Source organism: Ranitomeya variabilis, chromosome 2 (genome assembly GCF_051348905.1).
Source record: "Ranitomeya variabilis isolate aRanVar5 chromosome 2, aRanVar5.hap1, whole genome shotgun sequence".
In the NCBI taxonomy this organism is placed as follows: Eukaryota; Metazoa; Chordata; class Amphibia; order Anura; family Dendrobatidae; genus Ranitomeya; species Ranitomeya variabilis.
Genome location: NC_135233.1, coordinates 263,666,251 through 263,694,009, shown reverse-complemented (window position 1 = coordinate 263,694,009; position 27,759 = coordinate 263,666,251). Strand labels below are relative to the sequence as shown.

The window sequence follows — 27,759 nt, the reverse complement described above, 5'->3', positions numbered from 1 at the left end:
TCCATGGGAGGCTAGAACTGGCACCACTCGATAGGCTCAGCTACATAGCAGCGATCATCAGATGTCAGCGTTTGACAGCGGCATTTAACAGGTTAATAGTGGCGGGTGAATCGTGATTTCACCCGCCGCTATTGCGCGCACATGTCCGCTGTACAAAACAGCTGACATGTCGCGACTTTGATGTGGGCTCACCGCCGGAGCCCACATCAAAGGGGAGACACGACATGCGCAGTCTAGTACGGTACATGTCGTGAAGGGGTTAACGAATATGACTTAGGATAAAAGCCAAATCAGTATCTCAGTTAGCAGACACGTTGTTTCAGGCTGTTGGCTCTCGTCAGTGCGAAGCATGAGAACTAATTTGGCTAGGTGAGAGCCTCTCATCTAGCCAAATTAGTTCTCATGCTTCGCACTGACGAGGGCCAACAGCCCGAAACACCGTGTCTGCGAATTGAGATACTGATTTGGCTTTTATCCTAAGGGTATGTGTCCACGTTCAGGATTGCTTCAGGCTTTGGTCAGGATTTTATGCAGGTAAAAATGCACCTGAGGTCACTGGCAGGTCACCTGCGGTGTTCCTGCGTGTTTTGCTCATTGTAGCAACATGCTGCGTTTTGAAAAAACGCACCGCATGTGCGTTTTCGCGGTAAAAACGCATGCGTTTAACGCATAGTGGAGTCGGGATTTCATTAAATCCCCTCCACTATGCTGTAACATCTGGACGCTGCGTTTTTGACGCTGCGGCTCAGCGCTTCCTGAACGTGGACACATACTCTAAGGGTATGTGTCCACGTTCAGGATTTTATCAGGATTTGGTCAGGATTTTCCATCAGTATTTGTAAGCCAAAACCAGGAGTGGAACAATTAGAGGAAAAGTATAATGGAAACATATGCTCCACTTAAGCATTTATCACCCACTCCTGGTTTTGGCTTACAAATACTGATGGAAAATCCTGACCAAATCCTGATGCAATCCTGAACGTGGACACATACCCTAAGGGTATGTGTCCACGTTCAGGTTTGCTTCAGGCTTTGGTCAGGATTTTATGCAAGTAAAATCCTGACCAAAACTGCACCTGAGGTCACTGGCAGGTCACCTGCGGTGTACCTGCGTGTTTTGCTCATTGTAGCAACATGCTGCGTTTTGAAAAAACGCACCGCATGTGCGTTTTCGCGGTAAAAACGCATGCGTTTTTTAACGCATAGTGGAGTCGGGATTTCATGAAATCCCCTCCACTATGCTGTAACATCTGGACGCTGCGTTTTTGACGCTGCGGAAAAACGCAGCGTTTCCTGAACGTGGACACATACCCTAAGTCATATTGCACGACTCGTTAAAGGGTTGATTGTGACTTGTAGGATCGCTGCTTCCAACAGGTGGCGCTATAGAGTTTAAGTCCTCTTCTTCTCTGAAGAGGCAATTTACATATTATATTTCCCAGAGGAGCATTGCACGGCGAATAAGCCTCCTTACCTTGACAAACCAGAGCTGGTATATCACTCTCCATAAGGAGAAACATTGCCCCTTAGACCCCATTTAATACCAGTAATTTCATGTCCATGGTGCTGTGATCAGGGATACAAAAATGTTTGGCCACAGGAAGATCTATTTATTTATTTATTTATTTAATTGTGCAGTGATGAGAATTCATCTTTGTTCTAAATTTTCAACCTGTCTCCCCCACATACAGACCCCCAGCTGGACATTTGGCACATATAATTAAGTACACCACGTTTGATGTGATGCAGCTGAAAGTACCTGGGATCTTGTAGTCCTGACAAGAGTTTGAGATCTTTATCTTGTTTATGGTCGATATAAATGGACAGATTTTACATTTTTTTTCTGATTGCAAGGAAAGTTCCTGTAGCTGTTGGAGAGGACCAGGAGCTTCTGGACAATGATGCTTCTTAGATTTGGGGGCTGCCTAAAACACAGAAGTGGGTGGTCTGGAAATATGGATTGTAATCGGACATCTTCTTGTAGTAAAGGTTGTAATTTCCTTGCAGCTCCCCTTAGCACCTCCAGATTTGGATTGTAGGTGACCACTAGAGGCACCAGGTTGTTTTCTTTAGTTTTGTAATATAGGAGATGATTATTAAAATATCATAAATGTAACGGTAGTAGGCCAGAGGCCTGATAGTACAAGAAGTCACTTTCAAGCTTTGCCATGAAAAGATTTGTGTACTGTGGAGGAATTTAACTTCTCATTGCTGTACCAGACTCTTGTAGATATATGTTGTTATCAAATTAAAAGTAATAATGGGTGAGAATGAATTTTATAAGTTTCACACAGATTCAGCATCAATTGCTGAATTTATCATGAGCACTTTCCAGGCATTTAATCCATCCTAGTGTGGGATATTAGAGTACAAAGATTTCACATCCATGGTGGCCAGGATGGGTCCTTCCGGTAGAGGCCCATTGCTGCTAGTTTATTCAGTAGGTCAGTTGTGTCCTGAATGTAGCTGGGTGTATCCTTTACCAGGGGTTTAAGAATACCTTCTATCCACCCAGAAACTTGCTCAATAAGGGTGCACACATATGAAATAACTATTCTTCCTAGATTTCCAGATTTGTGATCTTTGGGAAGCATATAGAATGTCCCTATTCTTGGACTCTGGTATCATGTCATCGGCTTTTATGGATTCGTCAGGCAGACAAGATAGTAATTTGTTTTGCAACTTTCGTGGTCCTGTATAGATAGGGTCAGACCCCAATTTTTCATAGTAGCATGTCCCCATCAGTTGTCTGCTTCCTTTATGTAGTCTGATGTGTTCATCATCACTATTGCACCACCCTTATCAGCAGGTTAAATGAGGATTTCTTTGTTGGATTTCAAAGGTTGTATGGCCTCCCTCTCCTGGGCACTGATGTTGGATTCTTGCCTCCTGTTAAAATCCACCATCGTAGATCCTAACAAATGTCTGAAGGAGTCTACAGTGGTGGAAATAAGTATTTGATCCCTTGCTGAATTTGTAAGTTTGCCCACTGACAAAGACATGAACAGTCTATAATTTTAACGGTAGGTTAATTTTAACATTGAGATATAGAATATCAAAAATAAAATCCATAAAATCACATTGTATAAATTATGCACATTTATTTGCATTATGCAGTGAGAAATAAAATATTTGATCCCTCTGGCAAACAAGACTTAATACTTGGTGGCAAAACCCTTGTTGGCAAGCACAGCAGTTAGACTTTTTTGTAGTTGATGATGAGGCTTGCGCACATGTCAGGAGGAATTTTGGTCCACTCCTCTTTGCAGATCATCTCTAAATCATTAAAGCAAACCTGTCACCCCCAAAATCGATGGTGGGGTAAGCTCACGGGCTTATCTACAGCATTCTGTAATGCTGTAGATAAGCCGCCGATGTTACCTGAAAGAGGAGAAAAAGAGGTTAGATTATACTCACCCAGGGGCGGTCCCGCTCCGATGGGCGTCTCAGGTTTGCTCCGGCACCTCCCATCTTCATTCCATGACGTCCTCTTCTGGTCTCCGCGCCGCTGCTTCGGCGCAGGCGTACTTTGTCTGCCCTGTTGAGGGCAGAGCAAAGTACTGCAGTGCGCAGGCGCCGGTAAGGTCAGAGAGGCCCGGCGCCTGCGCACTGCAGTACTTTGCTCTGCCCTCACCAGGGCAGACAAAGTACGCCTGCGCCGAAGCCACGGCACGGAGACCAGAAGAGGACGTCATGGAATGAAGATGGGAGGCACCGGAGCAGACCTGAGACTCCCATTTGACCACGGACCACAGCGGGACCGCCCAGGTGAGTATATTATAACCTCTTTTTCTCCTCTTTCAGGTAACATCGGGGGCTTATCTAAAGCATTACAAAATGCTGTAGATAAGTCCCTGATGACGGTGAGCTTACCTCACCATCGATTTTGGGGGTGACAGGTTCCCTTTAAGATTTTGAGGCTGTCGCTTGGCAACTCGGAGCTTCAACTCCCTCCATAAGTTTTCTATGGGATTAAGGTCTGGCTAGGCCACTCCATGACCTCAATGTGCTTCTTTTTGAGCCACTCCTTTGTTGCCTTGGCTGTATGTTTTGGTTCATTGTCTTGCTGGAAGACCCACCCACGACCCATTTTTAATGTCCTGGTGGAGGGAAGGAGGTTGTCATTAAGGATTTTACGGTACATGGCTCCATCTATTCTCCCAATGATGCGGTGAATTAGTCCTGTGCCCTTAGCGGAGAAAAACCCCTAAAACATAATGTTTCCACCTCCATGCTTGACAGTGGGGACAGTGTTCTTTGGGTCATAGGCAGCAGTTCTCTTCCTCCAAACACGGCAAGTTGAGTTAATGCCAAAGAGCTCAATTTTTGTCTCATCTGACCACAGCCTCCCAATCACTCACAGCACATGTGCCTTCTTGAGCAGGGGGACCTTGCCGGCGCTGCAGGATTTTAAACCTTTAGGCCGGCGTCACACATGCGAGTTTTACGGACGTAAGAGCGCAGAAACTACGTCCGTAAAACTCGCATAACATACCGCACAATTATTCTCAATGGGGCTGCTCCTATCAGCCGTATATTACGGATCCGTAATATACGGCTTTCTACGGCCGTACAAAATCGCAGCATGCTGCGTTTGTCAGCGTATTGCGCAAAAAAAATCGCCAATGAAAGTCTATGGGGGCGAGAAAAATACGGATTCCACACTGACCAGCAGTGTGACTTTCGAGAAATACGCAGCGGTGTTAGTGAAAAGTCGGTAATTCAATTGCCGGCTTTTCATTTCTCCTGCCTAAACCCGACAGGATATGAGACATGGTTAACATATAGTAAACCATCTCATATCCCCATTTTTTTTGCATATTCCACACTACTAATGTTAGTAGTGTGTGTGCGCAAAATTTCAGCGCTGTAGCTGCTAAAATAAAGGGTTAAATGGCGGGAAAAATTGGCGTGGGCTCCCGCGCAATTTTCTCCGCCAGAATGGTAACGCCAGTGACTGAGGGCAGATATTAATAGCCTAGAGAGGGTCCATGGTTATTGGCCCCCCCCTGGCTACAAACATCTGCCCCCAGCCACCCCAGAAAAGGCACATCTGGAAGATGCGCCTATTCTGGCACTTGGCCACTCTCTTCCCACTCCCTGTAGCGGTGGGATATGGGGTAATGAAGGGTTAATGCCACCTTGCTATTGTAAGGTGACATTAAGCCAGATTAATAATGGAGAGGTGTCAAAAGTTAAAAAAAAAAGTTTTAAAAATATATATATTTAAATCACCCCCCTTTCGCCTCATTCAAAATAAAATAATAAAGAAAAAAAAAACAAAACTAACATACACATATTTGGTATCGCCGTGATCAGAATCACCCAATTAAAAAAAAAAGGATTAACCTGATCGCTAAACGGTGTGGCGAGAAAAAAAAAAAAAAAAAGTCAAAATGCCAGAATTACGGTTTTTTTTGGACGCCACGACATTGCATTAAAACATTGCGAAGTTATGAGAGATGCTCTTCCGTGACCCTGCTGATTTTTTTTCTGGAGGGAGCCACATGGTATCTATGTACATCTCAAGTGATACCACCCAGAGCCGTGTATCTAATGCCCATCATGGTAATACCCATTACAATACACCACTGTTCCTATAGCAGTGGACAAAGCAGGGTCACATTTCTAAGGGAGTTGTAGTGTAAGTGTGACCCTGCTCTGTCCACTTCTATGGGAGAAGTAATGGAGCAGGGTCAAACATTACACCAATGCTCCCACACAAGTGGACGGAGCTGGGTTACGCATTACACTACTGCTCCCCTAGAAATGTGTGACCCTGCTTCGTCCACTTCTATGGGAGTAGTAGTGTAGTGTGTGACCCTGCACTGTCTACTTCTATGGGAGTAGTAATAGACTAGAAGAGCGGGATTACACATTTCACCACTGCTCCCATACAAGTGAACGGACCGAGGTTACACATTACATATTGGATATCTAATCCCATCCTGTGATACACTATACTGAGCCCTGTATCTAATCCCAGTGTGTTACTAAGGGTATGTTCCCACGGTCAGTAAATGCTGCAGGTTGGATGCTGCGTAGATCCGCAGCGTCCAAATGTTACAGCATAGTGGACGGGATCTCAAGAAATCCCATCTCCACTATGCGTGCACGGACACCTCCGGCTTCCCTGCAGAGACGGACATGCGGCGCGTCTTTCCAGACCGTAGCATGTTCATTTATGTAGCGGAGATGCTCAGTCTCCGCTGCGCAAATTATCCATACACTTTCATTATATGCTGAAAAACCGCATTATCTTCTTAGTCACATGCGTATTTAGTGCGAGAACGCAGCTTACTACGCATGTGTACTAATTTGAATAATGGTGTACCTTGTTTCAGCCGGAAGTACACATACACTGCAGTTCTCGACATGAGATGAGCTGATCGCGGGAACTGCAGTGCACGTGACCACCGGGGACAGGGTGATTTCCGGTCACTAGCCAAGTTCTCACAATCAGCTGTCAGAGAGAACTGTAGTGCACGTGACCGCCGGGGACCGAGCTATCTCCTCCGGTCATCAGCTTCAAGCTCAGTTGTGTTCTGGATGTCTGGTTGAATGGTGGCATAGTGCCACTCTTCAGCCAAAGGCATCCATACGTTGCAGAGCTGGACTTATCGTGGGACAGTATGTATATCTTCTCGGTGGACAAGTAAAGATATTGTTGCTTTTTTATTTAAATTTTCTTCCGGGAGACGAGGGCGTCGGTGGAATGGGCGATGCAGTAAATATGGTTTAATTAAGATGTATTAAAAGGAGTCTGTGTCATTATTCAACTAAAAAAGACTTTATTCTGGCTGTGTCTTTATTTAAGATGTATGTAGAAAAGCCGCGGAGACACCATCACGTGTTTCTCAACGCAAGCAATGAATAGCCAGGTCTTTCACTGGGAAGGAACAACCACGGGAAGGGCAGCATCCAATAAAGGAAAACCACCTATGCCAAAACATGGTATCCATCCACAGACAGCTGTTTCGGGGTATTTGCCCCTCATCAGTGTGGAGTAGGAAACTGGCTATTAGGAGCAGTGCCTGGTGAAAAGACTATAAACATAAGGGTGAATGACCTCGGGGAGATTAAAACATCCAACACCGCGGAGACACCATCACGTGTTTCTCAACGCAGTGATCCAGAACACTGCCCCCATCCCTAATGGGAAATATGCAAATGCATGTAGAAAAGCCGTGGAGACACCATCACGTGTTTCTCAAGGCAAGCAATGAATAGCCAGGTCTTTCACTGGGAAGGAACAACCACGGGAAGGGCAGCATCCAATAAAGGAAAACCACCTATGCCAAAACATGGTATCCATCCTTTATTGGATGCTGCCCTTCCCGTGGTTGTTCCTTCCCGGTGAAAGACCTGGCTATTCATTGCTTGCGTTGAGAAACACGTGATGGTGTCTCCGCGGCTTTTCTACATGCATTTGCATATTTCCTATTAGGGATGGGGGCAGTGTTCTGGATCACTGCGTTGAGAAACACGTGATGGTGTCTCCGCGGTGTTGGATGTTTTGATCTCCCCGAGGTCATTCACCCTTATGTTTATATTTATTTAAGATGTAACAACTATAGGATTAGTAATGGATAGGTGTCTTATAGATGCTTCTCCAGTACTAAGCCATGGGCTTGATGTCACCTGACAATACAAAGGTGACATCAGCCCCACAAATATTATCCAACTTTCTACCGCTACAGGGCAAGTGGAAAGAGGCGGGTAAAGTGCCACAATTGGCGCATCCTTGGATGTGCCAGTTGTGGGGCGGCTGCAGGCTGCTATTTTTAGGCTGGTGAGGGCCAAAATCCATGGGCCCTTACCAGCCTGAGAATACCAGGCTGAAAATGTCTGTTTTTTCCTTGGCTGGTTAACAAAAATAGGGGGACCCCATGCTATTTTTTTGGAGGGGATCCCACTATTTTTGATAACCATCAGGTAAGCAGACTGCTGTGCCTAGTATCAGGCTGATAAGTTTCATGGATATTGGATCCTTACCAGCCGGAAATGCCAGCTCTCAGTCGTCTGCTTCACTCTGGCTGGTTAACAAATAAGGGGGATCCCACGCTTTTCTATTTTTTAAATTATTGATTTATTTAAAAAAGAGGGGACCTCTCTCTGTGCTTTCCTCTACTTCCTGTGTCATGTACTTCTGGCTGTGTCACAAGATTTTCCATTATTTAAATTAGTACACATGCGTAGTAAGCTGCGTTTCCACACTTAATACGCATGTGACTAAGAAGATAATGCGGTTTTACCACATCTAATGAAAGTGTATGGGTAATTTACACAGCGGAGACTGAGCATCTCCACTACATAAATTGACATGCTTTTCCTTCCCAGAAGCCAACTTTCAATTAGCTTTATTTCAAGTGACAAAAAACGCATCAAAAACGCAGGTGATCTGCCATTCAACTTAGATGCAGATTTCACCTGCGTCAAATCCTGAACAAATACTGAGCCATTCCTGATTGTGTGCATCTACCCTAAGTGTATCTAATCACAGCACATGACACACTTCACGTATCTAACCCCAGCTTATGATACAACGAGCACGACCAACTAACAGAATCGGTGCTGCCGGCCGTCCTCTGTGACAGTCTGCTTGTCAGTATCACTTCGAAATCACCAACAAAATTGCCCCTCACTGTGATCCTAAACTTCATCCTCTCTTATCGTTTTACAAACACCCAGAAGGGGAGGAGAGGAGACAACAAATAAAAGAAAATGACTAAGCTTGATGTCACGGATATAGCTCAGAGCTTGGCTGAGGGAGGTACTCTTTAGAAAAACGGACAGAACCAACAGCAAACTGTACATTCCAGGACTGACAAAAAATACTAAAACCAAAATTCTGCTTTTTATTAGATCAAGGTTACACCTGCATTCTCCCTTGGTCAACTCATATGTGGCCTTGTGTGATGTGCTAGGTCTTTGAGCAGGTTATGAGATCCCCAACTTTCGGGATATGTTCCCCCCTGGAGATCCCAGGCCATAGATATTGTTGTCATGTTTCCCATTTCTATAGCGATGAAACATGGCATGAATAGCATCATCCATCAGCCGATATTAAAGGGAACCTGTCACCCCGTTTTTTCCGTATGAGATAAAAATACTGTTAAATAGGGCCTGAGCTGTGCATTACAATAGTGTATTTTGTGGACCCCGATTCCCCACCTATGCTGCCGAAATACGTTACCAAAGTAGCCGTTTTCGACTGTCAATCAGGCTGGTCTGGTCAGATGGGCGTGGTGTCTTCCCCCAGATCTTGCTTAGTTTTCCGTTGGTGGCGTAGTGGTGTGCGCATGCCCAAGTCCAGAATCCACTGCACAGGGGAGGGAAAAGAGCGCGATCTGCGCTATTCCCCTGGTAATCGGTGGGGGCGGCCATCTTCCTGTGGCCGCGCGTGCGCAGATCGAGCGCTCTGCTGCCCGGTGCTTCAGGAAAATGGCCACGGGATGACGCGCGTGCGCAGATCGAGATCGCGGCGGCCATTTTCCTGAAGCAGAGTTCGCATCTCTGCTTCAGGAAAATGGCCGCCGCGATCTCCATCTGCGCACGCGCGGCATCCCGCGGCCATTTTCCTGAAGCCCCGGGCAGCAGAGCGCTCGATCTGCGCACGCGCGGCCACAGGAAGATGGCCGCCCCCACGATCACCAGGGGAATAGCGCAGATCGCGCTCTTTTCCCTCCCCTGTGCAGTGGATTCTGGACTTGGGCATGCGCACACCACTACGCCACCAACGGAAAACTAAGCAAGATCTGGGGGAAGACACCACGCCCATCTGACCAGACCAGCCTGATTGACAGGCGAAAACGGCTACTTTGGTAATGTATTTTGGCAGCATAGGTGGGAAATCGGGGTCCACAAAATACACTGTTGTAATGCACAGCTCAGGCCCTATTTAACAGTATTTTTATCTCATACGGAAAAAACGGGGTGACAGGTGCCCTTTAAGTTGGAGGTGTTCAACCGGCCTAACGGTGATGTGAATGAACACGTTATGTTTCATCCCTTTGCTACAATGCCGAAAGTATATCTCCCATAAATATCGGATTGATGTAAACCCCAATATTCACAACTACTGGCTCAGACAAGCCCTTTGAACAGAGGAAACCCTTCCCTCAGAAGTGTACTCTGCTTCTGCGTTAACGAATCCTAGTCTTGGTAGCTGGTTCCCACAGCAGATCATTGCTGGAATTACCTGGTCACTACAGGAGGTCCCTACTTTAATGGAAGTTGAAGTATGAGCTTTCTCTCACTTCCCAGTTATAATTATTCCCATATGTTCAATGTGAGGGTGATATGTCCCCTCTCCAGAGAGGTCTCTTCACCTCCTCTCCTGCACTAGAAGTCTCCTGCGCTCTGGAGTCTCCGCACCTCTGCTCCTCTCCTGCACTTGGGAGTCTCCGCGCCTCTGCTCCTCACCAATCTGTGCTGTCTCCTCTCCTCCGACGTCTTCTGCTGCTTAGCCTCCTCACCCAGCTCCTCTCCTCAGACCCCTTCTGCTTTTTTGCCTCCTCACCCCCCTCCTCTGCTTCTTAGCTTACTTGCCTCCTCTCCTCGGAGTCTCCTCACCCCGCTCCTCTCCTCAGTCGCCTTGTGTGTCTTAGCCTCCTCACCGCCTTTCCTCGGAAGCTCCTCTCCTTCTGGCTGCAGCTGTTGTTGTTGTCGGGGTCGCCGTTGTCATGGTAACACTGCGGCTTCTTCGTCTGTTCCCGCCGCAGGCTGGTCCTCCCGTGATACTCCGCGCTGCAGTCGGACCGGCGTCCCCCGGAGATGGAGGCGGAGGTGAGCTATGACGTGTACAGCTATATGGTGCCGTCATCTAGGAGAAAACCGGCGGTCACCTGCAGCTGTGCGCCGCCATCTTACCGGAGGCGTCAACTGACAGGGGCAGCCAAAGCCGCGCCTGATCCGGGGAGGGCCCGCCAGGCAGCAGAAAGGCGTCGGGGGTGTGCTCATCTTGTGCCGGCCGGTACTAAGTGGAGCAGCCAGCAGCGGGTTCCATAGTCCTCGCACCGGTGCGTTATACACAGCGCAGCCAATCACAACTTCGCTTTAATCTCTGTCATGTACACTGATCTATGGGCAAAAGGAGAACTGAGCGCTGACTGGCTCTTCTGCGCCAGTAGATCAGGTGGACTGTCTCCCATAGCAACCGACAAGCGTTGCCGTCCGTTTGCGCCCAATCAGAGCTCTGCTTTCAGTTTACCTCAGCAGCTCACCCCTTTATGGCCCGGGCAGTCTCCATTTCCGCGCCTTGCTGAGTACTCCCCTTCTGCCACTCCCGGACTTGTGGCGGCCGCGGGACCAGTTGTGGTTTTCAGTGACCTCATTCCTTGTATCATAGATAACCAGGTGAACTAGTGCAGAGAAACAGAGGCTCGTCGTCCTCCATTATTGTGCCTGCTAGTGGGCCGGTGCCATGTTCGGTGACGTGTCCAGGAGCACAAGGGGCCCTGTGTCCTCACGTCAGATGACCACTGCTGCTGATGAGTCTCCCGGTAAATCCCGAATATAATCGTCTATTTGTGGATTTATGACAACTAATCACAATTGTGCCATGTTCACTTCATGGCTTTCACCAATCCGCTTCTTTAATCTAAGGGTATGTGTCCACGTTCAGGATTGCATCAGGATTTGGTCAGGATTTTACCTCAGTATCTGTAAGCCAAAACCAGGAGTGGAACAATTAGAGGAAAAGTATAATAGAAACATATGCACCAATTCTGCATTTATCACCCACTCCTGGTTTTGTCTTACAAATACTGATGGAAATTCCTGACCAAATCCTGATGCAATCCTGAACGTGGACACATACCCTTAGATGTGGACGGATCAGACGTTACAGGCGCAGCGAATACGTCTCTTTCTGTGTCAGTCCTTTAGTTTTCTTCTTTATTTGTTCCTCCATAAAAATCGTAAACTTGTAAACCACGATGTACATACAGCAGAGAGAACACACACTGAGCGTAGCAAATACTATACATCAACGAAGAAAAATACCATAGCTAGACCCCGATGTGGGATAAGCGAGAGATATGTGCTATGTGGGTGACTGGTGAATCGTTCCGGAAAAGATGGAGAGCCAAGGGAGGATGTACCCAACCTGCGCTCCAAGGAAAGAAACGTGGGAAGAATAATGTCAGGACAAGAATACCTTCATGGTAAACGGTAGCACTCCATGCAAAGATATACCCGCACTTAGGGAAGAAACAATAATTCATATACAAGGGGTTAAGAAATATATATATATATATGTGGTTGATAAATCAAAAACCAAATCCCAGACCGCTAAATGAAAATGAGATGTTCCATATAAGTAATATACTATATATAGATATCTCAATAAATAGTAGGTTGTAATAAACCAAGATAAAATGTCAAATCTGCAGGGGTAAGCGTATCATTGGTACAACCTGTGCAGTCGTACAGGGGCCCAAGATGTAAGGGGGCCCATTTACACCCCCAAAGCAGGTGGAATTGTGCGTTATGATGAGCTATTGGGAAGCAAAGGGTCCATATATTGTTTTGGCACAGAGGCCCTCTCCTGACTGTGTCCACCAGTGCATAGATGTACATTGCCTGAAACCAGGGGTGGGCTGGGCTTGGTGGCAGAGAGACAAATGTGCCCGGGCCGCTCCCCCAGCAGCAGTACAGGGCCAGCCACCTGATGGAAATTGTGTGCGCAGTGTACTGTGACGCGGCCGGCAGCAGACACAGCCGCATCACAGTCTATCAGCGCACACGGTCTGTGCTGGGGCCGGGAGCTGTGCATGGCGTCACCTTGATGGCAGCGCAGCTCCTGCTCCCTCCAACATGTCCTGGACGCTGGAAGCAGAGAGCTGCAGGGGAGCGACTGGTGAGGTAAGTATGAAAAACTTTTTTGCTTTCTTTATAAAATGAATTCAATGGCTGGGGGTAATTGCAAGTGATGAATGGGGGTGTGTGTAAGGAGGACTGCACATGATGGAGTTTGGGGGTTAAAGGAGACTGCACATGATGGAGTGGGGGGGTAAGTGTAGCTGCACGTGATGAAGGGGGAGTGGGGCTGCACTTGATGGAGTTTGGGGGTTATAGGATACTGCACATGATGGACTGGGGGGGTAAGTGGGGCTGCAAATGGTGAAGGGGGAGTGGGGCTGCACATGATGGAGTTTGGGCGTTAAAGGAGACTGCACATGATGGAGTGGGGGGGGGGTAAGCGGGGCTGCACATGATGACCTGGGGGTAAGGGGGATTGCACATGATGAAGGGGGAGTGGGGATGCACATGAAGTGGGGGATAACGGGGACTGCACATGATGAAGGGGGAGTGGGGCTGCACATGATGAAGTGGAGGGAGTGGGGCTGCATATGAAGTGGGGGAGTGGGGCTACACAAGATGAAGTGGGGGGTAAGGGGGACTGCACATGAAGTGGGGGTAAGGGGGACTGCACATGAATTGAGGGGAAAGGGGGACTGCCATGATGAAGTGGGGGAAGGGGACTGCACATGATGAAGTGTGTCTGAGGGGGGACTGCACATGATGAAATTGAAGGGTATATGGGGCTGCAAATGAAGGGGCACTGCAAATGAAGTGGGGGGTGATAGGGGACTGCAATGGATGAATTAAGGAGACTTCAAATTAAAGTGGGGTGACTTCAAATGATGAAGTTGGGAGGACTGGGGACTGCAAATTATGAATACAGTGTGAGGGACGGGGGACAGCAATTTAATTGAAGGTGGGGGGTGGGAAGAGCAAATGATCTAGGGGGAGAACAAATAATAAATTTTTAGGGTGGGGGAGGAAATTATGTATTGAATGTGGGGTAGAGCAGTTGATAATGAATAGAGGGTGGGAGAGAAAGACATGACAATGAATTGGGGCTGGAGGGGCATGTAAAAATAATGAATCGGGGTTAGGGTTAGAGCGGTGGGGTGTTGAGGATGAAGTGACTGGTAATGAATTGGGGGAAGAGAACAGGTGCTAATTAATTTATATATTAAATGTGGAAAGTGGCTATTTATAGTTAGTGGGTGCACAGTGGTGGATTATAATTTATATTTGGAATGGTGAGTTAATAATAATAATAATAATTTTATTTCTATAGCGCCAACATATTCTGCAACACTTTACATTTTAGAGGGGACTTGTACAGACAATGGACATTAAGCATAACAATAAACACATAGGTCAACAGACACCAAAAGGAATGAGGGCCCTGCTCGCAAGCTTACAATCTATGAGGTTGCATAATAACCAATTATAGATTGTGGGTGCACCTCTGTATTCAGATGTGTAGTGTAGAAGAAAGGGAAAAAGTGGGGAATGTGCTCTGGAAGTGGTGCTCTAGGTATCTGTGTTATTTTATGCAGAAACAAGTCCTGGCTGGAAGAAGTGATGGCGATCTGTGATGGATGAAAAAGAAAAGCAAAGATGAAGGACTTCAGATAGAGACGTCACTAGTGAGTAAGTGTGTCGCCTGTACACTGACAATATACACTGTATACTATATACCGAGCTCCTGTGCATAATGTCACTGGCAGTGATCACTGTATTACCCGTACACTGACACTATATACAGAGTTCCTGTATATAATGTCCCCTGTGATCCCTGTATTACCTGAACACTGACACTATACACTGTATACTATATACAGAGCTCCTGTGTATAATGTCACTGGCAGTGGTGATCACTATTACCTGTACACTGACACTATATACAGAGCTCCGGTGTATAATGTCACTGGTGATCCCTGTATTACCTGTACACTGACACTATATACAGTGCTCCTGGGTATAATGTCACCAACGATTACTGTATTATCTGTACACTGAGATTAAATACAGAGTTTCTGTATACAATGACATTTAGTATTGTGTTTTTTTTTTATTAACGATCAGTATTGTAGTATTCAGTCACTATGTGGTGGTAATACGTGGTCTGGTCATGGTGTGGCGGTATTTGTTCCTTGTATGTGGTATTATTCAGTCACTATGTGGTGGTAATATGTGGTCTGGCCAAGGTGTGGCGGTATTTGCTCCTTGCATGTGGTATTCAGTCACTATGTGGTGGTAATATGTGGTCTGGTCATGGTGTGATGATATTTGTCCCTTGTATGTGGTATTAATGGTTGTTTAAAAAAAATGTAATTGTATGTCACTCATTCCCTTCAAGAAAAATACATAAAAATATATTTTTAATTGTTTAGAGTAGAGTAGGGCCCGGCCGAAAGAGTCTACCGTGTAGTGGTGTCAGTTTAAAAATTCTTTTGGCCAGAACAAAAGCTGCTGGTTAGGGTACATTTCCACGTGTTGGAATGGCTGCGCTTTGGACGCAGGGGATACCCCGCTCCGACAAAGCCCTGCCCCCTGTTGTACGTACGGTGATTCCGGTTGTGTTCATTGAACTCATGCGGAATCACCGCTTCGTATTCATAGACTTGGTTAGTTATCTTGCGGAGACAGAGCATCTCCGCAAGATAAATAGACATGCTGTGGTCTATAAAGACGCGCCGCATGTCCGGATACGCAGGACCGCCAGATGCGACTGTGTGCACATAGTGGAGATGGGATTTCATAAAAGCCCCTCCACTATGCTGTAACATCTGGATGCTGCAGATTTGACGCTGCGGCTGTAAGCAGCGTTCAATCCACAGCAAATCCTGATGTAATCCGGCACGTGGAAACATACCTTGCTGAATGTGATCTGGTGTTTGATGGGAACTGTTAATATCTGATCGATGAGGATGTGGTGAAGTTGAATTTTTCCCAGAGTGGGCAGTGGGACGGTGGAGGCGGAGCTGATGTGGAGCCTGGGTGGAGTCTCAAGGGTACCCTAAAATTTTGCCAGTATGGGGCCCCGAAATTCCTAGTGGAAGCCCTGGTCTGTCTCATAAGCTTAGACCGCAGTTTCCTGAGACTGCAGTGTGCTCAGGCAGGTGTTGGGATGACATTATTGCCTCATGCCGCTCTGCGGACCAGAAGAGAAAATTGAGGCTGCAGTGTCAGGAATCGGGATGAGGTGAGTATAAACTTCATTATTTTTCATATGGAGAACTGGGGCCATCATTATATATATATATATATCTGGGGCCACCATACTAGATATATGGGGAGAACTGGGGCCATCATACTAGATATGTGGGGAGAACTGGGGCCAGCATACTAGATATGTGGGCAACTGGTGCCATCGTACTATATAGTGGGAACTGGGGCCATCGCACTATATATACACTGCTCAAAAAAACTAAAGGGAACACAAAAATCACACATCCTAGATATCACTGAATTAAATTTTTCATTTGCAAATCTTTATTCATTACATAGTGGAATGTGTTGTGAACAATAAAACATAAAAATGATCAATGTAAATCAAAATGAATGTCCCATGGAGGTCTGGATTTGGAATGATACTCAAACTCAATGTGGAAAATCAAATTACTGGCTGGTCCAACTTCAGTGGAAATGCCTTAAGACAAGGAAATGATGTTTTGTTGTGTGTGTGGCCTCCACCTGCCTGTATGATCTCCCTCCAACGCCTGGGCATTCTCCTGATGAGGCGGCGAATGGTCTCCTGAGGGATCTCCTCCCAGACCTGGACTAAAGCATCTGCCAACTCATGGACAGTCTGTGGTGCAATGTGGCGTTGGTGGATGGTGCGAGACATGATGTCCCAGATGTGTTCAACTTGATTCAGGTCTGGAAAACGGGCTGCCAGTCCATAGCTTCAATGCCTTCATCTTGCAGGAACTGCTGACATTCTCCAGCCACATGAGGTCTGGCATTGTCCTGCATTAGGAGGAACCCAGGGCCAACCGCACCAGCATAGGGTCTCACAAGGGGTCTGAGGATCTCATCTCTGTACCTAATAGCAGTCAGGCTACCTCTGGCGAGCACATGGAGGGCTGTGCGGCCCTCCAAAGAAATTGCTACCCCACACCATAACTGACCCACTGCCAAACCGGTCATGCTGAAGGATATTGCAGGCAGCAGATCGCTCTCCATGGCATCTCCAGACTCTGTCACATGTGCTCAGTGTGAACCTGCTTTCATCTGTAAAGAGCACAGAACACCAGTGGCAAATTTGCCAATCCTGGTGTTCTGTGGCAAATGCCAAGCGTCCTGCACGGTGTTGGGCTGTGAGCACAACCCCATCTGTGGACGCCGGGCACTCGTACCATCCTCATGGAGTCAGTTTCTAACCGTTTGTGCAGACACATCCACATTTGTGGCCTCCTGAAGGTCATTTTGCAGGGCTCTGGCAGTGCTCCTCCTGTTCCTCCTAAGACAAATGCTGTCTTTTCCTCTGAACTCACCGTCAATATATGTGGGGGGCTTCTGTCTCCTTTTTGGGGGAATTTCCCTAGAGGTAAGCCAGGTCTGTTTTTTCCTCTACTAGGGTAAGTTAGTTCTCCGGCTGGCGAGAGACGTCTAGGGATAAAACGTAGGCACGCCCCCCGGCCACTATTAGTTGTGTGGTAGGTTTAGCTCACGGTCAGCTCGAGATTCCATCACCCAAGAGCTCGTTCGTTATTTATGTGTCCTGACGTTCCCCTGCCATTGGGAACCATGACAGTGGCTATTCAGATTGATCGGCGTTTGCGGGAGCGTAAACCTGTGCACCATTTGGCGGTGTCTTCTGAGAAGGCGCCAGAGAATATGCAATGTGATAGAATTCTGTCCAGAAGCGAACGGCAGAATTTTAGGCGAAAAAATGGGTTGTGCTTCTATTGTGGTGATTCAACTCATGTTATATCAGCATGCTCTAGACGCACAAAGAAGGTTGATAAGTCTGTTTCAATTGGCACTTTACAGTCTAAGTTTATTCTATCTGTGACCTTGATTTGTTCATTATCGTCAATTACCGCGGACACCTATGTCGACTCTGGCGCCGCTTTGAGTCTTATGGATTGGTCCTTTGCCAGGCGCTGTGGGTTTAATCTAGAGCCTCTGGAAGTCCCTATAGCTCTGAAGGGTATTGATTCTACGCCATTGGCTAGTAATAAACCACAATACTGGACACAAGTGACTATGCGCATGACTCCAGACCATCAGGAGGTGATTCGCTTCCTTGTGTTGTACAATCTACATGATGTTTTGGTGCTCGGATTGCCATGGTTACAATCTCATAACCCAGTCCTTGACTGGAAAGCAATGTCTGTGTTAAGCTGGGGATGTCAGGGGGCTCATGGGGACGTACCTTTGGTTTCCATTTCATCATCTATTCCCTCTGAGATTCCGGCATTTTTGTCTGATTATCGTGATGTTTTTGAGGAGCCTAAGCTTGGTTCACTCCCTCCTCACAGAGATTGCGATTGTACCATAGATCTGATTCCAGGCAGTAAATTTCCAAAGGGTCGTTTGTTTAATTTATCCGTACCTGAACATGTTGCTATGCGAGAGTATATTAAGGAGTCCCTGGAAAAGGGACATATTCGTCCTTCTTCATCTCCCTTAGGAGCCGGTTTTTTCTTTGTATCTAAAAAAGATGGCTCTTTGAGGCCGTGTATTGATTATCGACTCTTGAATAAAATTACAGTCAAATATCAGTATCCTTTGCCACTGCTGACTGATTTGTTTGCTCGAATAAAGGGGGCTAAGTGGTTCTCTAAGATTGATCTTCGTGGGGCGTATAATTTGGTGCGAATTAAGCAGGGGGATGAGTGGAAAACCGCATTTAATACGCCCGAGGGCCATTTTGAGTATTTAGTAATGCCTTTTGGTCTTTCAAATGCCCCTTCAGTCTTTCAGTCCTTTATGCATAACATTTTCCGTGAATATTTGGATAAATTTATGATTGTGTATCTGGATGATATTTTGATTTTTTCGGATGACTGGGACTCTCATGTCCAACAAGTCAGGAGGGTTTTTCAGGTTTTGCGGGCTAATTCCTTGTGTGTGAAGGGTTCTAAGTGTATTTTTGGGGTTCAAAAGATTTCTTTTTTGGGGTACATTTTTTCCCCTTCTTCCATTGAGATGGATCCTGTCAAGGTTCGGGCTATTTGTGATTGGATGCAACCTACTTCTCTTAAGAGCCTTCAGAAATTCTTGGGCTTTGCTAATTTTTATCGTCGATTTATAACTGGTTTTTCGGATGTTGCTAAACCTTTGACTGATTTGACTAAAAAGGGTGCTGATGTTGCTGATTGGTCCCCTGCTGCTGTGGAGGCCTTTCGGGAGCTTAAGCGCCGCTTTTCTTCTGCCCCTGTGTTGCGTCAGCCTGATGTTGCTCTTCCTTTTCAGGTTGAGGTCGACGCTTCCGAGATTGGAGCTGGGGCGGTTTTGTCGCAGAAAAGTTCCGACTGCTCCGTGATGAGACCTTGTGCGTTCTTTTCTCGAAAATTTTCACCCGCCGAGCGAAACTATGATATTGGTAATCGGGAGCTTTTGGCTATGAAGTGGGCTTTTGAGGAGTGGCGTCATTGGCTGGAGGGGGCTAGACATCAGGTGGTGGTATTGACCGATCACAAGAATCTGATTTATCTTGAGTCTGCCAAGCGCCTGAATCCTAGACAGGCGCGTTGGTCGTTGTTTTTCTCTCGGTTTAATTTTGTGGTCTCATACCTACCAGGTTCTAAAAATGTGAAGGCAGATGCCCTTTCTAGGAGTTTTGAGCCTGATTCCCCTGGTGATTCTGAACCTACAGGTATCCTTAAGGATGGGGTGATATTATCTGCTGTTTCCCCAGACCTGCGACGGGCTTTGCAGGAGTTTCAGGCGGATAGACCTGATCGTTGCCCGCCTGGTAGACTGTTTGTTCCTGATGATTGGACCAGTAGAGTCATCTCGGAGGTTCATTCTTCTGCTTTGGCAGGTCATCCTGGAATCTTTGGCACTAGGGATTTGGTGGCTAGGTCCTTCTGGTGGCCTTCCCTGTCTCGAGACGTACGAGTTTTTGTGCAGTCTTGTGATGTTTGTGCTCGGGCCAAGCCTTGTTGTTCTCGGGCTAGCGGATTGTTGTTATCCTTGCCTATTCCGAAGAGGCCTTGGACTCACATCTCTATGGATTTTATTTCTGATCTCCCTGCTTCTCAGAAAATGTCTGTCATCTGGGTGGTGTGTGACCGTTTTTCAAAGATGGTTCATTTGGTACCCTTGCCGAAGTTGCCTTCCTCATCCGAATTGGTTCCTCTGTTTTTTTCAAAATGTGGTTCGCTTGCATGGTATTCCGGAAAATATCGTTTCTGACAGGGGGACCCAGTTCGTGTCTAGATTTTGGCGGGCATTCTGTGCTAGGATGGGCATTGATTTGTCTTTTTCGTCTGCGTTCCATCCTCAGACTAATGGCTAGACTGAGCGAACTAATCAGACCTTGGAGACTTATTTGAGGTGTTTTGTGTCTGCGGATCAGGATGACTGGGTTGCCTTTTTGCCGTTGGCAGAGTTTGCCCTCAATAATCGGGCTAGTTCTGCCACTTTGGTTTCCCCTTTCTTTTGCAATTCGGGGTTTCACCCTCGTTTTTCTTCCGGTCAGGTGGAGTCTTCGGATTGTCCTGGAGTGGATACTATGGTGGATAGGTTGCATCGGATTTGGGGACAGGTGGTGGACAATTTGAAGTTGTCCCAGGAGAAGACTCAGCATTTTGCTAACCGCCGTCGTCGTGTTGGTCCTCGTCTTCGTGTTGGGGACTTGGTGTGGTTGTCTTCCCGTTTTGTTCCTATGAGGGTTTCTTCTCCTAAGTTTAAGCCTCGGTTTATCGGTCCTTATAGGATTTTGGAGATTCTTAACCCTGTATCCTTTCGTTTAGACCTTCCGGCATCTTTCGCTATCCATAATGTCTTCCATCGGTCGTTGTTGCGGAGGTATGAGGTGCCGGTTGTTCCTTCTACCGAGCCTCCTGCTCCTGTGCTGGTTGAGGGTGAATTGGAGTATGTTGTAGAGAAAATCTTGGACTCCCGTATTTCCAGACGGAGACTACAATATCTGGTTAAGTGGAAGGGCTATGGTCAAGAAGATAATTCTTGGGTAACTGCTTCTGATGTTCACGCCTCTGATTTGGTTCGTGCCTTTCATAGGGCTCATCCGGATCACCCTGGTGGTTCTTGTGAGGGTTCGGTGCCCCCTCCTTGAGGGGGGGGGGTACTGTTGTGAATCTGCTTTTGGGCTCCTTCTGGTGGTGGCTAGTGGTACTGGTGACTCGGGTGTGTTTTCTTTCTCAGTTCACCTGTTTTCATCAGTAGTGGGGAGTTCCTATTTAATCCTGCTCTTCAGTCATTGCCTTGCCGGCCATCAATGTAACCAGAGCCTTTCTGTTGCATGTTCCTGCTCCTAGACTACTGATCAGCTAAGTTGGACTCTTAGTCCTAAGTTTGTTTGCATTTTTGTTCCAGTTTACAGTTAAGTCTTTCTCTGTAGCTGGAAGCTCTTGTGAGCTGAAATTACCACTCCGGTGTCATGAGTTGACACATGAGTTTTAAAGTAATTTCAGGATGGTATTTTAAAAGGGTTTTCAGCTGACCGTGCAGTTCCCTTTTGTATCTTTCTACTATCTAGTAAGCGGACCTCGCTTTGCTGAACCTACCTTCATACTGCGTATGTCTTTTCCTCTGAACTCACCGTCAATATATGTGGGGGGCTTCTGTCTCCTTTTTGGGGGAATTTCCCTAGAGGTAAGCCAGGTCTGTTTTTTCCTCTACTAGGGTAAGTTAGTTCTCCGGCTGGCGAGAGACGTCTAGGGATAAAACGTAGGCACGCCCCCCGGCCACTATTAGTTGTGTGGTAGGTTTAGCTCACGGTCAGCTCGAGATTCCATCACCCAAGAGCTCGTTCGTTATTTATGTGTCCTGACGTTCCCCTGCCATTGGGAACCATGACAGGCTCCTATGTCTGATGAAGGGCTGCGTCACACCTGGAATATCCTAGACTGCCACGAATAGTGTTTTCCCCATTACTAAGGAGCGCTAGGTTATTATATTGGTTACAGGTTGGACCCTAATCAGTAGCGTAGCTACGGGGGGGGGGCAGAAGGTGCGGGGGCACCCCGGGCCCATGCTCAGAGGGGGCCCACCCGGAGCTACGCTACTGTAACTATCGGTTCGCTGCGCGGCACCGATACTTACCTTCTGTGGCAGAGCAGGGAGAATCGATCTCCCTGCTCTGCCGCTATGGGGCCCCTGAGCAGGCGGGGGGCCCGGTGCCAGCAGTGGGCCCCCCGCCTGTCATCACAGGGTCAGCTGTACCGGCATTTAGTCAATACAGCTGATCGCAATGAGGTGGGGAGGAGCGCTGCGCTCCTTCCCCATCATCCCCCTGTCAGCGTCTGAAGTCGGCGACGCTGACAGCAGGCGCGATGAGTCACTGCCTGGCGCCCGCTGTCAGAAGACGAGCGGGAGCTCAGAGCAGCGCAGGAACCAGGAAGAAGAGAGGTATTTATTTTTTTAAGGGGTGCTGCCTTATACTACAGAATCTGCCTATGCGGGGGTTCTGTCTTATACTACAGGGTCTGCCTATGGGGGGGTCTGCCTAATACTACAGGGTCTGCCTAATACTACAGGGTCTGCCTGTGGGGGGTCTGCCTAATACTACAGGGTCTGCCTATGGGGGGTCTGCCTAATACTACAGGGTCTGCCTATGGGGGTCTGCCTAATACTACAGGGTCTGCCTATGGGGGGGTCTGCCTAATACTACAGGGTCTGCCTTATACTCCTGGGTCTGCCTATGGGGGGGTCTGCCTTATACTACAGGGTCTGCCTATGGGAAGGTCTGCCTAATACTAGAGTCTGCCTATGGGGGGTCTGCCTTATACTACAGGGTCTGCCTAATACTACAGGGTCTGCCTATGGGGGGTCTGCCTAATGCTACCGGGTTTGCCTATGGGGTCTGCATTATACTACAGGGTCTGCCTATGGGGGGTCTGCCTTATACTAGAGTCTGCCTATGGGGGTGCTGCCTTATACTACAAGGTCTGCCTATGGAGGTGCTGCCTTATACCACAGGGTCTGCCTGTAGGGGTGCTGCCTTATAGTAGTGTCTGCCTATGGGGGTGCTGCCTTATAGTACAGGGTCTGCCTATAGGGGTGCTGCTTTATACTACAGGGGTGCATTATACAATATAGAGTAGGCCTATGGGGAGTGCATTATACTATTTTGAGGACTATCTGGTGCATTATACTATATTGAAGACTATCTGGTACATTATACTATATTGAGGACGATCTGGTGCATTATACTATATGGAGACTATCTAGAGGGGCATCATACAGTGTGGGGATTACAGCGGTGGAGCCATCAAAGTTTGGAGGCTACTAAGGGGTCAGTATACTGTATATAAGAGAGCATCATGCTGTGTATAGAGGAGCTGTACGGGGGAGACTCGGGACATTATTAAATGTAAAGTGGGCACTTATTGTTATAGGGGAACTCAGGTTACTGTGACTATCAAAGGGGCACACAGGACAATATTACTTTCTAGGGGGGCAAATATGGGCACTGTTTTCTAAGGCACTTGCACCTGGCATTGCTATATTATAGAGGGGTGCCTTAGAATTTAGAGGTCACACAGAACCACACAGCAGGGGCAGTAATAGGGACACATACGGCAGCAGCGGCTCAGTATTGGGGTATCAGGGGCAGCAATAGGGACACATACGGCAGCAGCGGCTCAGTATTGGGGTATCAGGTGCAGTAGTAGGGACACATACGGCAGCAGCAGCTCAGTATTGGGGTATCAGGTGCAGTAATAGGGACACATACGGCAGCAGCGGCTCAGTATTGGATTATCAGGGGCAGTAATAGGGACACATTCGGCAGCAGCGGCTCAGCATTGGGGTATCGGCTGGATGAGGAGTTTGTGCAGGTTGGGAATAGATAGTGATGGGGCTGGAATATGAGAAGTGAAATGTGTCTTTGTTGTATTCTCTGCAGCCGAGTCATTGCTGGAAGAAGTTGTCATGTCGGTCTGGGCCAGATGGAAAAGACGGGAAAAGTGACGACTCCATCATAAGGGACCTCAGCGGTAAGTCATTACCTGTAACTGTGCTGTGGTCTCTTATATGTTCTGTAGGACTGGTATCTACCACTGACCATATGGCGGTAATATCCATGTTGGTCGTTATATAGAGATTATCTTCAGTAACAGCGCGGTCATCTGCTGAGGTTCTTCTCCAGTATTAGGGCGCGTCACCGAGTTGTAATCAAGGTTACCTGGTTAGGGGCCCACTCAGAAGCTTCGCCCCCCCTGAGCCAGAACCCTAGCTACGCCTCTGACCCTAATCGAGCCCCAGTTGTGATACTCTGCATTTCATGATTATTTCCAGTAGTGGCTGCAATGCTCTGCAGGTCTTGACTCCAGGATGCCAGGAGCTCGGGGGTTAAGGATCATCTAGTGTGGGATATGGGGGAGGGAGATCAGCAGATCATCTATAACCCTGAAACTTATGTGCTCCAAACAAATAAAGTTGCTCGCTATAGCATGTAAACATGACATTAGAATTGCATCACTGCTCTAGATAATAAGAAAACATGGAGATGCTTAGCACATACAGTAATTTGGCAGATTCATGCATGCCCAGCAGCCAACGACAAGGCGATCTCTGGTTGCTGGGAACCTATCTAATGTGATTTCTCTCCTAGGCTGAAGCCTGCATTTATGGGTAGGATCCTGCTGTAATTAAAACCGTAAATAACTACAAATAACAAAAGACCTGTACACACTCAGAGTGCCACTTTGTTAGTTAGAGATGGCTACTCTTAGTTTGCACCTGTACACACCAGTTTTCTGTTTGGGGGTCAGTCTTTTGTTACTATGTGCTCCAGGCCCCTCTTGTATACCTGAGCTCATAGGGAGATCCTGATATTAACCTCTTCCCTGCTCAGCCGCAGATGGAGAAAGTTCTGGACAAAGTCACAAAAATACTTTATTACAGTTAGAAAAGCTGATAACAGAGCGCTCACCCCCGCCCCCACCGAACTGGGCTTCCTGTGCCAGACAGGGCATGCTGGGAGTTGTAGTTCTGTATGTCTACTGCAAGACTCATCTACCGGTCAGGCCATGCTGGGATTTGTAGTTCTTTAGTGTTCTGTTTCACAGTCTACCAGTCTCTTCTACCAACGGCTACCGCTATTATCCACCAGTCAGGACATGCTGGTAGTTGTAGTTCTGCTATGTCCTCCTATACAGTCTACTGCAGCAGCTCTAACAATTCATTACCAGTCAGGGCATGCTGGGAGTTGTAGTTCTGTCATGTTCTCTAATATGGCCTGTTGTCAGCTCATCTACCAGCAGCTCCCTCTCCTCTCCACTAGCCAGGTCGTGCTGGAAGTTGTAGTTTCTAACACTTGCTCATTCTGATTTAACTTTTTGGCCACGATGATGTTCTCGTACTCGGCCTCCACCTGCAGCAATGAGTCCATCAGGAGCTGACTGCCCAGCTCTGCAGCAAGCATCTTATGCCGCCTGATGCTGGAGAGAGCATCCGCCAATTCTATTGCTTCCTCCGCAGGCAGAGAAGCTTCCGGACTATTGGACTCAGGATCACTATGGGGGTCATCATCCTCACAGACATCGGCACTGTTGAAGCATTCAAGGTTTTCATCGATATTTTCTAAGTCCAGAGTCACATTGGCTGCTTCACCAAGTTGGTTGAGAATAGCAAGAGAGCGGGCAACATCCTCGTCGTCATCATGGCCGACATTCAGTGTGGGCACAAAGCCGCTCAGCAGGAAGCCCTGAGTGATGGTCTCCGGCTTTACATTATCCCAGGCAGTCTTCACCCAGCTCAATGCGTCTGTCACAGTGATGTCCTCCGCAAGCACCTGCACTGGCCGGGCGTCATCCAACCGGGCCAGCAGGGAGCGCAGCTGCTTCTTCCGATAATGGATTTTGAAGGCGCGGACCACACCCTGGTGCATTGGTGGTAGCCATGATGTACCGCGTGCCGGGAGGAGCCTCACCTCCACGTGTGGTAGCTTTTCGGAGTCATGGCAGGGAGCACTGTCTACAAAGAGTACAATTTTCCGATCCTGCAGCTGCATTTTGTCATTCAGTGTTTCTAGAAATGAGCGATAGATCTCGGAGGTCATCCATGCCCTCCGGTTAGTGTGCTGCCAAATCCCCAGAGATGATACATCCATCCTGCGAGCACACCCTGGAGGATCATCAGTGTGCACCACAAGGGCCGGCTCTTTATCTCCACACAGGTTGGCACACAATGCCACGGTTAGCCTGTGTCCTGCTCCACTCCCGCCCTTGCACTGGGCACTTTTCCCCTGTAATGTCTTATCTGGGATGTCTTTGAAGAGGAGGCCAGTTTCCTCCATGTTGTAGATGTCACTGTCGGTGTAGCCTGCTGTTGTGACCTGCAGCCATTCCTTCCAGGCTACTCTGTCCTCGTTCCTCATCCCTATTCTGGCGCCAGAAATGGGATGTAAAATGATGTTGTGTCGCGTCCGGAACTTGTTCAGCCAGCCATTACTGGCATGGAAGTGGTGGAGGCCCAGCTGGGAGGCAATCTGCAGGGCCTTCTCCTGCAACATGGGGCCACTTATGGGAAAGTGTGCAGCGCGAGCGTGGTAGAGCCAGGCTAGCACCGCCTTGTTCACATCCTCATACGGCTGCCAACGGCGTCTCTTTGAGTTCTCGTTCACATTCTCCTGCCATTGCCGCAGGTAATGCGCCCTGTTGGCCAATGTGGCCTGGATCTGGGTCTTACTGCAGTGAAACTCTCTGGCCAGGTCCCGCTGGGATCGCCCCGCCTCATTCTCCTTGATTACAGAGATCCGATCCCGTAGGGTTAAGATGCACAGCTTCCTCTTGGTCCCACAGGTCGCCATGTTGGCTGCTCGCCCCTGAAACACAAGTAATACAATGACATTACACGGTCACTTATCCACTGTGCCTGCCTCTGTTCTCCAGTGGTTACCAGCTCTCGCATGTAGTGTGGTGTCACAAAAATATTGGCGAAGGCCAGCACATATTAGTGCGCTGTGCCAATATACAAGTATAGGTAGAGAAACTGTAGGGAAACAAAAGCGAACAAGACCCTTTTGGGTATAAAGAAAGTAAAAGGAAGGTGCTCACCTGAGCAGGCTGTGTGCAGGCACAACTCCTATGAACACCTGAAGATATTAGGTGCTGCTGCCTCGTGGGTGGTGACGAGCTCCTCTAGGATAGATGGACGATAACACGATATCAGCGGTATCTATCACGTGAAACACGTGTCGGGGTCCTGCCATACAGTACCTCCTGCCTGCCTCAGCTTCTTCCACTTGTGGTAAGTGATGTCCTCCCTAACCCTGTATTTACTACCACTTCACTTGATTTATTATTAGATCTATAGGCTGGTATCTGCCTATCCTAACCTGGAGCACAACGCTCAAACATGTTAATAGAAGTTATGTACCTGTTTATTTGCTGTAGGCTGGCTATTGTCTGTTTCTCTTTGAGGGTATGTCCCCACGGTCAATAAACACTGCGGGTTGGATGCTGTGTACCTCTGTAACGTCTAGATGTTACAGCATAGTGGATGGGATTTCAAGACATCCCATCTCCACTATGCATGCACCGATGCCTGCGGCTTACCTGCAGAGATGGACATGCAGTGCATCTTTCCAGACCGCAGCATGTCAATTTATCTTGCGGAGACGCGAGCCTCAGCAAGATAAATGTCACCTGTACCAATACGGTGATTCTGCATGGTTCAATGAACACATACGGATTCACCTGCGTTCAAAAGCCTGCAGCGGACATGTGCTGCGTCCAAAGCACTGCTGATTACTGACCGTGGGAATGTAGCCTGATGCACTCTGTTTACTTTTCTTGACTTTTTTATAAATAT

The 27,759-nt window shown here is 47.6% G+C and overlaps 2 protein-coding genes across 7 annotated transcripts in view; one reads left to right on the top strand and one right to left on the bottom strand.

Annotated features, from left to right (window-relative positions):
* Positions 1–10,759, bottom strand: part of CNTRL (centriolin) — a 67,447-nt gene extending 56,688 nt beyond the window's left edge. The window contains exon 1 of one of the 2 annotated variants that reach the window (XM_077284849.1): positions 10,620–10,759. The gene's annotated coding sequence lies outside the window, so the exon portion shown is untranslated. The remainder of the gene's footprint in view (positions 1–10,619) is intronic. The other variant, XM_077284850.1, reaches the window with a different exon arrangement.
* The window catches only part of LOC143805466 (complement C5-like), a 130,047-nt gene that overhangs the window by 29,097 nt on the left and 73,191 nt on the right, over positions 1–27,759 (top strand). Inside the window, exon 1 of one of the 5 annotated variants that reach the window (XM_077284882.1) lies at positions 10,686–10,788. The exons of 3 other annotated variants lie outside the window; for them this stretch is intronic. In XM_077284882.1, coding sequence (XP_077140997.1) covers positions 10,686–10,788 — 103 coding nt within the window. Of the gene's footprint in view, positions 1–10,685; positions 10,789–11,243; positions 11,359–27,759 lie in introns of those variants that run through there. One more of the 5 variants, XM_077284883.1, reaches the window with a different exon arrangement.